This window comes from Oxyura jamaicensis, chromosome 23 (assembly GCF_011077185.1).
Source record: "Oxyura jamaicensis isolate SHBP4307 breed ruddy duck chromosome 23, BPBGC_Ojam_1.0, whole genome shotgun sequence".
Taxonomy (NCBI): domain Eukaryota; kingdom Metazoa; phylum Chordata; class Aves; order Anseriformes; family Anatidae; genus Oxyura; species Oxyura jamaicensis.
This window is the reverse complement of record NC_048915.1, coordinates 5,894,155-5,904,129: the sequence shown is the minus strand read 5'-3', so window position 1 is coordinate 5,904,129 and position 9,975 is coordinate 5,894,155. Positions and strand designations below refer to the sequence as shown.

Genomic DNA, 9,975 nt, shown 5'->3' with positions numbered 1-9,975 from the left:
GTAGAGGTAGAGATTTGCCTAAGGGGGCTGCAGGGAAAGCGGTACGTGGGGCGGGCACGGCGGGGGCTGTGCTGCTGACTGAATAAAGGATCCGCCGCGCCGGGGGCGGGCCGGGCCCGAGCCGGCTGTGGGGGGCGGCGGCGGCGTAGGAGCTGGGGGGGGAGGGGGGAGGGCGCGGAGCCCGCCGGGAGTTGTAGTTCGGGAGAGGCTGCGGAGAGCCCCGCGCGGGGCACGCCGGGAGTTGTAGTCCGCGGGGCTGCCCGCCGCGGCTGCAGCTTCTTGCCGGCGTTTCCCGGCAGGCCCCGCGGCGCCCCGTCGCTGATTGGGCGGCGGCGCGGGGCGGCGCATGCGTGGTGCGCGCACGGCGAGAGGCCCGGGCCGGAGCCGCTTCCTGCAGCGCGGGGCGGCGGGGCCGGGGCAGGGACTGGGGCCGAGAACGGCGGGGCCGGGAGCGGCGCCGGGGCCGTTCTCCTCCCCTTCCCCTCCCCGCCGGTGCACCGGAGCGCCGCCGGCTCCCGGCCGCTGATTGGCTGAAGGAGAGAGGGGCGACTACGTCAGACCGCTGACGCCACGGGGGTACGTGCGTGACGTCACTGCGGGGCCGGGGGGGGGGCACGTGGGGACACGGGGGGGCGGGGCGGGGGGCACCGGGGGCCCTCCCCTCCCCCCCCCGCTGCTCCCCCAGCACAGACCGGGGCCGGTCCGGGGGCGCCGCCTGTCCCCGGGCCCGGAGCCCCCGGGAGCTGCGGCCCCACGGCAAAGCGGGGGGGGGAGGGGGGGTGTGAGAACCGGCCGCGTCCCCGCGCCTCGGGGTGCCCCGGAGCTGCCCTGCGGCGGGGGGGGGGGCGTCTGCCGTCCGTTAACGGGCTGGGGCCCCGTTAAACCCCGAGGCTTCACAGCTTGGCCCCGTTAAACCCCGGGGCTTGGCCCCCATTAAACCCCACGGTTTTGCCCCCGTTAAACCCCAGGGCTTCACGGCTTGGCCCCCGTTAAACCCCGGTTTCACCCCGTTAAACCCCGTGGCTTCCCCCCCGTTTCTCTTTCACCAGGGCTCGCTGAGACCGAGCGGGCGGCGGCAGCGATGAAGAACCAAGGCGGGGAAGCCAAGGCAGCCCCGCACCCTGCGGGCTCCTCCGTGGCCGGCGGAGCCCTGCTGCTGGAGGAGGGTGACCCGGCCGAGGCCACGGCGGCGCTGGAAGGTGGGGAGGGGCCGGGGCCGGGGCGTGCGCTTGCTGCCTGCGCCTGGTGGCACGAGCAGGGAAACCCCGAGGGAGGGTTCCAGGCATGGAGACAGTGGGGCTGCTGCTGCTCCTGGGTGAGGGCAGGATGCTGTGCTCACCCCCGGCTGCTTGTGTGAGAGCAGATGTGGTTTCACGGGCAGAATATCCTGGTTTCCTGCAATTCCTGCGTGTACACGGGTCTGAAGTAGTTCCCGCTCCCTTTCCGAGGTGTGGAGTTGATTCTGGTGTGGAAATGATGGGCTGTTCGTCGGGCTTAAACCTCCAGGGTCCCGTACAGAACGTGTCAGGCAACCCTCCTGGGGGCAGCGTTGAGCGATCTGCTCTGTTATTAGCACTCGGTAAAAATAATTCTCTGGAAGATAAAAACGGGTAATCCTTGGGGAGCTTGGTTAACATAAACCTCGCCTTGGATTCTCACGCCTCGTAAATGTGTGATGCAGGAAGTGCCCAGTGAATAGAGCTAGTTTAATAATAGAGTTAACAGAGTTAGTTTAATAACCTGCTGCTGTAAATCTCCCCTTTGGGGGAACTTTGGAAGCACAGAAGTGTGCTGAAGGATACGCTGCCTGCTCTTCCCCACGTGTCTGCTGCTGGGGACGAGACGCGTTTGTCTGAGCCTGTGCAGCTGCTGCTATGTGTGAGAAGGGAATAACCCACAGCTCGGCTCTGGGGATACCTGCAGGATGCTCCTCTGAGGGGAAACCCGCACGCACCCTGCTTGTGCTAAAGGCTGGCGCGCAGGGGGCAGTTCTTGCTCTTGACAGATGTCAGGGGCTTGGTCATGCTCTCGTGATCAAAGGAGAGGCTGCTAGGAATGCACCTCCATTGTCAGGGCAGCCCCCTGGAGACGCACCTGAACAAAGCGGCTTGTGTTGCTGGAAGTTCAGCAGGCCCCGGTGCCGTGGGGTGCTCGGGGAAACCTCTCCCTGGCTGTGTGTCTCTGGGGAGCAGAGAATAAGCTGCGTGGGGGAAGCATCATGCTTTGTGTTCGCGTCTCCCACAGCTCCTCTCGCGCAGGAGGACACCAAGTCCTCCCGGCCTGCCGTGCGTGACGTCTCCGAAGAGCTAAGCAGACAGCTTGAGGACATCTTGAACACGTACTGCGTGGATGCCAGCCAGGAGGGTCCGGGCGAGGACGGTGGGCAGAGCGAGCCTGCGGAGCCGGAGGAGGCGGAGAAGTGTCGCAGCGAGTCCCCGAGGAACGGCGACCAGGAGCCGGGTGTCCCTGAGATGAACGGGGAGAAGGAGAGCACAAAGGGGACGGAGGAGTTCCGGCCTGGCGAGGAGTGCGGGGAGCGGGATCAGAAGAAAGCTCAGGAAAAGAAGAAAGCCAAGGGCCTAGGTAAGAGGTGCCCTGCGGTGGTGGTGCCGCCAGCCCGAGAACGTTGGAGCAGGCATGGATTTTGTAATGCACTAATTGCCGTTAGCACAGTGAGCACCTCGGGTGTGCGATGTGCAGCAGTGTTTGGGAGCAGTACGGCATCTTGTTGTAGTGTGGGAGCGAACCAGAGAGGTGCAAAGGCTCTGGCTGGTCCTGGGTGCGGCTCCAGCCTCTGAGTTCTGCACATTTCCCCTCCGCGGGATGCAGCTCTGTCTGGCCAGCCCAGCGGTGGTTCCCTGCTCTGAAAACCGGGTCTCTCCCTGGCTGCTCTTATCATTCACCTGCTGCACGCGGTGCAGCCTGTGGGACAGAGTCCTGAGGAGGCGCTGGAGTTGGGAGCCCAGGGCAGTGACGGCTGCGAGGCCTGCTTTGGCTCTGCTGTCCTTGCCTTTAGGAGCCAGAATTCTGCGTGAGCGATGTTTAGTTTTTTTTTTCCTTCTGTGTCTCGTTCCAGGCAAGGAAATCACTTTGCTGATGCAGACGCTGAACACCCTGAGCACTCCAGAGGAGAAACTAGCGGCACTGTGCAAGAAATACGCTGAGCTGGTGAGTCCTTGTGTCTGCGTGCCAGGTTCTGGGGCAGAGGGAGGATACTGCTGCAGCGAGCACCAGAACTGCGTGGTGAGGCAGACGATGGCTGTAGATTATTTTGCTCTTGGTGCTGAGAGGGACAGTCCAGGAACACGCCTGTAGCTTTGCAGTGTATGTTCTGGGATCTCTGTGGTGCTGGGTATCCAAATATCAGAGGGTAGGCATTGCTTGGTCTGGCTGGGCACTGTTGTTTTAACATTCTGTAGAGTTGTAAGCAGTGACAGGAGTATTTTTGATAGGTCAGCATGTAAGAGGACTTCAGATATGCTTCCTGCCTGTTCTGTAAGTGGAAGCTGCATCTCTTGCCCATCTTGTCCTGGTGGCATACATGGCCTGTTCTGCTGAGCCTGCGTTCCTCGTCTCTGCAGGCAGGGCTGAGCTGTGAGCTGGCAGGCCCAGCTGTGACAGGATCACGCCGATATATCTCCTGTCTCCACCACTCGGTCGTGTTTCTGTTGATAATTTCTTAGCAAGAAACGTGTCTGACAGAGCCAGCGTGCCGCTAGGTGTGTGTTGTGGAGCTGAGTGTGCACACGTTTCTCATGGGCCGCGTTTAACCTGAGCACGTGCTGCATTCAGGGCAGAGGACACATGTGGGACTGTCCTTGTGCATCCCAAGGGGTCGTGTTCAGGTTTCCCTGCAGCTGGCCATGTGCTCAGAGCTCTGCTCCGTATGAGCAAGGTGTGCATGGAGATGCTGGAGAAACGTGTGAGGCTGTCAGGTTCTGGTAGGATCCTGATTCAGGAAGGAGAAAGGCCCTGTCCAGGGGACTTTGGGCTCTGTATCAGTTCTGCTCTGCTCAAAACCAGCACCTTTTGTGTTATAAAACTCTTGTTCTCTTACGGTACACAGAGCACTTCTTTGGTCCCCCTGTTCCCTCATACAGGCACAGCTTTGCCCTGGTCTGTTTTGCTACATCTGTGCCCTTTGCTCTCCTGCCCTAGCTGGAAGAGCACCGTAACTCCCAGAAGCAGATGAAGATCTTGCAGAAGAAGCAGACGCAGCTGGTGCAAGAGAAGGACCACCTGCAGAGCGAGCACAGCAAGGCCATCCTGGCCCGCAGCAAGCTGGAGAGTCTGTGCCGCGAGCTCCAGAGACACAACCGCACCCTCAAGGCAAGTGTCTCCCGGGCGCTGCCCCATGAGCTGCTTCCTCCCAAGCACTCGGATCGCTTGCTGCGGGGCTGGGAGCCTCTTTGGCAAGCTGACCTCTGCCCGTGGTTGCCCACAGCCTGATGATGTCCAGAGCAGGCGTTTAGTTCTGCTATTAAGCCTTCTCCTCGCAAGGGAGAGGAAGGAAGGGGGCCGACCTGCATGGTCTCGTGTGGAGAAAATCAGGGAGCTTTGTGGGCTGGCACAGCTCTGGTAGGGAAGGAGAGTGGGCAGTGCCCGGGATGCAGCCTGCCCCTTGGTGACCGTGCCAGCCGTGACCAGGAGCGCTGGCTACTTGATCCAGCCACTCAGTGGAGCTGCTGCTGTGCGAGGGAGTTCTCTGGGGTCAGCAAATTGCCTGTGCATCCTTGTGCTCTGCAGTGCTGCCCGCTTCTGCCCTTGGGGTAACTCAAGGAGACACCCAGGAGGAAGGGGCATGACTTTATCCACCATGCCCAGGTGTTGTTCTGGGCTATGTTCCCTGCAGAAATCCTGGGGAAAGGCCCAGGGCAGGCTGAGGAAGAGGCACTCAGGCAGTGGCCCAAGGTCCCTTCCTGACTGACACCAGTGGGAGGCTGGGTGGGCTCAGAGCAGCGCGGCGTGGGCAGGTTCGCTCACCTGCCTGCCCGTGCGGAGGCTGACGTGGCCCTGCTGTCTCTGCCCTGCTCGTGCAGGAGGAGGGTGTCCAGCGTGCCCGGGAGGAAGAGGAGAAGCGGAAGGAGGTGACCTCCCACTTCCAGGTGACGCTGAACGACATCCAGCTCCAGATGGAGCAGCACAACGAGAGGAACTCCAAGCTGCGCCAGGAGAACATGGAGCTGGCAGAGCGGCTCAAGAAGCTCATCGAGCAGTACGAGCTGCGGGAGGAGGTGGGTTGGGGCGGGGGCCTGGGGCAGCCTGCTGGGGTGTGCCCGTTCTGCCCTGTGGAGCGTGTTTCTGGGCAGGGACTGGTGGGAAAAGGGGCCACGGGGCTCTGGGGTCTTCCCTCGAGATTTCTGCCACCTGGGCAGCAGGGCCCTGTCTGAGCGTGTCAGTGACTGGTGGCGTTCCCTTGGCAGCACATTGAGAAGGTGTTCAAACACAAGGACCTGCAGCAGCAGCTCGTGGATGCCAAGCTCCAGCAGGCACAGGAGATGCTGAAGGAGGCAGAGGAGAGACACCAGCGGGAGAAGGACTTTGTAAGTCTCACAGCAAGTCTGTAGGATGCAAGCAGTTAGCTTTGTGCCTTGTTTGTGGAGGTTTGTTGCTGCTGGGTTCCTACGCGCAGAGCCCAAGTCAGATGGGGCCATCCCAGACCTGCTGTTTGCCCGGCAGTGACTGTTCCCCCAGCTGCCTCAGGAGCACAGCTGGAGCCCCCGCTCTGCTCTTGGTGTTCCTCCCAGCCCTCTGCTGTCCCCAGGCCAAGCACCAGCTGTGCAGCGCATATCAGGAACTGCCCCTGGTGGCAGCCAGGTAACTGCCTCTGTTCTTCCCTAGCTGCTGAAGGAAGCTGTGGAGTCGCAGAGGATGTGTGAGCTGATGAAGCAGCAGGAGACCCACCTGAAGCAGCAGGTGAGCTACCTGGTCTGTGTGTGCTCAGCCTGCTTGTTCGTTTGCCTGCTAGTTTGTTTGTTTTCTCTTCCTTTCTCCCTCAGCGGGGAACAACCTGAAGTTGCTTAATCTGGAAAACACAAGGGCAAGACTGCTCCTGAGTTTGGTATTGGTGTGTCTGTGTCAGCATGGGGTTTGCTGAGACCTCTTTCAGCTCTTCTGCCTTGTGGGAGAAAGGGGCCTTGGTTTTACCAGTGCATTTCCCAGTGCTGGGAGCAGTTGTGTGGTCATGCTCTGCTGAATCAGACCCAACAAGTGCTTCCTGCCAAGGCCAGATGTTTGCAGAGCACATCACGCTCTGAGGATGTTTCCCTAAGAAAGAAGAAATACTCTTCCACATTTTCCAGTACCTAAAGCTGGCAGAGCAGCCCCATGCTGCTAGTTTGTTTGTCATAAAGTTCAGTCACAAGATAACTAGCTCACTTCTTGGCTAAAATCTCCCCCATGCCAGGGAAGGCTGTCAGGAGGTGCCATGGCGAGGAGCTGTAACCCTGTCTCTCCCTGCAGCTTGCTCTCTACACAGAGAAGTTTGAAGAATTCCAGAACACCCTTTCCAAAAGCAGTGAAGTGTTCACAACATTTAAACAGGAGATGGAGAAGGTGGGTAACGCTGTCGCTGCCTGGCAGAGCGCGTGTGGGCTGGAGGTACTGCCTGTCTCCTTGCTGCGTCTGTGAGCGGGATGAGCTGCAGCTCTGTTTTGTTGAGTTTTGCTGGCAATAAACCAGCCACGAGCTGGCTGCTGATAGAAGGTGGATACTGGACTTGTGGGGTGACTGCTGCACCACTCCTGAATCACAAAAAGCAGTGCTACCCCTGTCTCCTGGTTTGGTGTTACCTGCTGGATGTTTCCCACTTGACGCTGACCACAACAAGGCACGGAGACGTTGTGCAGGACAGCAGGATCTCTGTCTGTGCTGGGAAAGCAGGTGCCCGTTGGTGGATACGCGAGGTGTGCCCCGCTGTATCACTGGCTCATTTGTTCCCTTTTTGTCACTGGTTCTGTAGATGACTAAGAAAATTAAGAAGTTGGAGAAAGAGACCACTATGTACCGTTCTCGTTGGGAGAGCAGCAACAAGGCTCTCTTGGAAATGGCTGAAGAGGTAAGGAAGCTCTGGCTTTCTGTGCTGAGGCAGGCGACTTGCGTGGTCTTTTCCCCCTGAACTTACGTTTGAGATTTCACCTCTCTCCCTTTCTGCCTTCATCCCCAGCATGGTAGTCTGAAAACTGCCTCTCTATTTGCAGAAAACCCTTCGGGATAAAGAGCTGGAGGGGCTTCAGGTGAAAATCCAGCGCTTGGAGAAACTGTGCCGAGCCCTGCAGACGGAGCGCAACGACCTCAACAAGAAGGTTCAGGACCTGTGCGCCCACGCGCCCCGGGCAGACATGGACCTGTCGGAGCCCCTGAAGGACCCAGCCCGGGAGGGCTCCGAGGCGGTGGCAGGAGGTGCCCCAGCAGAGCAGCGCCTGGCTGAGGATTGCCTCCACTCGGGAAAGCCAACACACGGCACAGATCCTGTGGAGACGCTTGGAGAACTGAGCATAGGAGGCCTGGGGCAGAGTGGGACTGAGGAAGGCACTCAGGGCGCTGACTGAGCCCGCCGTGCGGTAGGCAGAGGTAGGGTAAGGGAGGATAGCGTGAATGTTTCCAGACTCTGATGGCCCTCTCTTGGTCCTTGGACAGGTGCAAGAGGACAGCCCTCCCTGGGCTTCGAGATTTCCTAGCGTAGGTTTTTGGAGGGTTTTTAAATTTATATATATATATGTGTGAGACATATATATATATGGGATATAAAATCTGTGCAGGGCAGCGTACACTTTATATACGAATATATATGGAACCTAGAACGACCCACCTCCCTGCGTGTGCGTGAATAACTAATATATGGAGACTCAACTGATTGTCCCTTTCACTAAAAGACCTTGTCATTGGCAGGCTGTGACTCCCCCAAAATCTAGCGCAGCTCAGGAAAGCAGGTGCATGGATCAGCCCCAGCCCTCCTCCGGCTCGTGGCACTGGGACAGCTGGATGCGTTGCTTCCTCCGCCTTCACAGCGACACTCTCATGTTGGGTGACAGCAAAAGAGTTGAGCGAGGGAGAGCAGAAGCGTTTCTCAGCTCTGGATTCTCCCTTCCTCCTCTGTGACAGGCAGGAGGGAGCTCCTGGACTTGTTACTCCTTTCTCATGCTCTGGCTGGCAGCTCTTTTGAGCGTGAGATGAGCAAACGAGGGCGAGAGAGGCCGTTTCCCCTCTGTGTGGATTTTGTGTATTGAATGGGGACAAAAAGAAGCAAACTGTGGATGCCTGGTTCACCCAGGCCTCCTGCAGGCTCTTTGCTCTTCCCAGAACCTGCCAATGTCTCGATAGCCTTATGATTCACAGTTGCCTCTTTGCTATACGCACATGTGCACAAGTGTATTAAACAGTTAATCCAAAGGTCTAACTCCGAAGTGTTTTGCACAAGCACGTGTGACCAGTTGTGCAAGGGGACGGGGAGGTCCTTCCAGCTGAGCTCTGCCCTGCGTCAGGACCACCCCTTGGTGCTGAGCGGGGTGGTCTTGGAGGCGTTCACGGAGCTGGGGCTCCAGGAGGATCCAACCTGCGTCTGCTCCATGACCTGCTGAAGCGCTGGGACCAGGAGAGGACCCTGATGTGGGGCTGGTCCCTCCTGCAGCATCAGCACCCCACTGGCCCTCTGGTCTGCACTGGTGCTGCCTGGCCCCTTCCTTTCCCTCTGCTTGGTCAGAAGAGCAGCTCGCAAGTGCCAGCTGCTGCCTGGCCCAAGCCGCTGCTGCTGTTTGGGTGCGAGCCGCAGCCACTGCCCGCAGGACCAACTGCTCGCCCACAGGACCTGCTTGTGGTGGGAGGGCATTGAGAGACACGTGAGGCTTGCTGGCACGGGGCTTGGGGGATTTCTCCTTAGTTTCTCAAGACTTCCTCATTTCACTGTTATTTTGGGAGACCTCTGCTTCCTTGAAAACCTTCCTGTAGCTTCTCTACAGCAGCCTTTATTTTCAGCATTGCCTTCCTTTTGCTTGAAGCTGAAGTGAGCTGGCCTGAGCCGTTCCTTGCAGTGGCTGCATTCAGTGGAACAGCTTTGGTTTCTTTTCTGGTGATGCAGCTGTTCTTGCATCTTCTCTCTGCCATTGTACAGTGCCCTTGTGAAGGACCTGCCCTGGGAGCAGCCTGCAGCAGGTGCCTCTGCATCCCCCGTTCCTCCAAGGGAAGTCCAGCGAGTTCAGGCTTAATGAATGTGGTCACCTACAGAGTCTAATACGTCTCTGTAGAGCCACAGTCTTGAACATCCACTACGTTCCCTGGAGTTCTGTGGGGCTTTTTCCTCTAGCCCTGCGCTGCCAGCATCGCTTCCTCCTGCATGGGGACACATCTGCCTCTGCCAGGAGCCTTCCGGAGCGAGTGAATGTAGCTCTGGCCCAGCGGGAGCCCCCAGTTCTCCAGCAGCAGGGCTGGGCAAGGGCTGCAGCCTGGCTCTGGACTTCTCTTCTTGCTCTTTCAGTCAAATAAAAATCTCATAGCAAGTCACCACCACCTTTTTTTTTTTTTTTTTTCTGTTATGGTACAGAAAACCTCTGCGGGGGGCTGGTGTATGTATCTTGGTACCCAATAGAAATGCACACAAACTCGCTGCTGCTGTCTGTGTTATTTCTCGGGCGTTAGGGCTGTGTTTGGGAGCGAAATGAGGGACATTGGCTCGTGGGGTGGGAGTGGAGAGGCTGGGAGGGGGGCTTCAGGTGCAAAGTTGCTGGCATGTCCCTGCCTGCGGGGAAGGGGTGGGGGTCTGTGCCCAGGACCCCTGGCATGGGGCAACTCGTGCTGCTCTCCCCTGTGAGCTGGGTGAGCCCCTGGGGCACCGCACTGTGCCCACCCTGGGGTCCTGCAGGCACGGCCCAGTCAGGGACCCTCCTGGCACCCGTGCTATCAGCCCCCTGGGGGGTCAGCCCCCAGGTTTCTGCGGTTGGCCTCGAGCCCTGGGGTGGTTTCCATAAGCTGCTGTGTTCA

General features: G+C 59.0%; 1 protein-coding gene across 1 annotated transcript; it reads left to right on the top strand.

Annotated features, from left to right (window-relative positions):
* The first annotated feature begins 330 nt into the window (after positions 1–330).
* On the top strand, positions 331–8,398 carry TXLNA (taxilin alpha). The gene is made up of 11 exons (XM_035345631.1): positions 331–576; positions 1,050–1,199; positions 2,245–2,583; positions 3,077–3,168; positions 4,159–4,329; positions 5,040–5,234; positions 5,424–5,543; positions 5,842–5,916; positions 6,463–6,555; positions 6,962–7,057; positions 7,200–8,398. The coding sequence occupies exons 2-11, from the start codon at positions 1,082–1,084 to the stop codon at positions 7,548–7,550; spliced, it is 1,650 nt and encodes a 549-aa protein (XP_035201522.1). The 5' UTR covers positions 331–576; positions 1,050–1,081; the 3' UTR covers positions 7,551–8,398.
* The last annotated feature ends 1,577 nt before the right edge of the window (positions 8,399–9,975 follow it).

Bases quoted from the DNA above. Each gene is read 5' to 3' on its own strand.
- TXLNA (XM_035345631.1), top strand. From the start codon at position 1,082: ATGAAGAACCAAGGCGGGGAAGCCAAGGCAGCCCCGCACCCTGCGGGC. The intron at 6,556-6,961 runs GTGGGTAACGCT...CTGGTTCTGTAG, and splicing joins TTAAACAGGAGATGGAGAAG to ATGACTAAGAAAATTAAGAA. The intron at 7,058-7,199 runs GTAAGGAAGCTC...CTCTATTTGCAG, and splicing joins TCTTGGAAATGGCTGAAGAG to AAAACCCTTCGGGATAAAGA.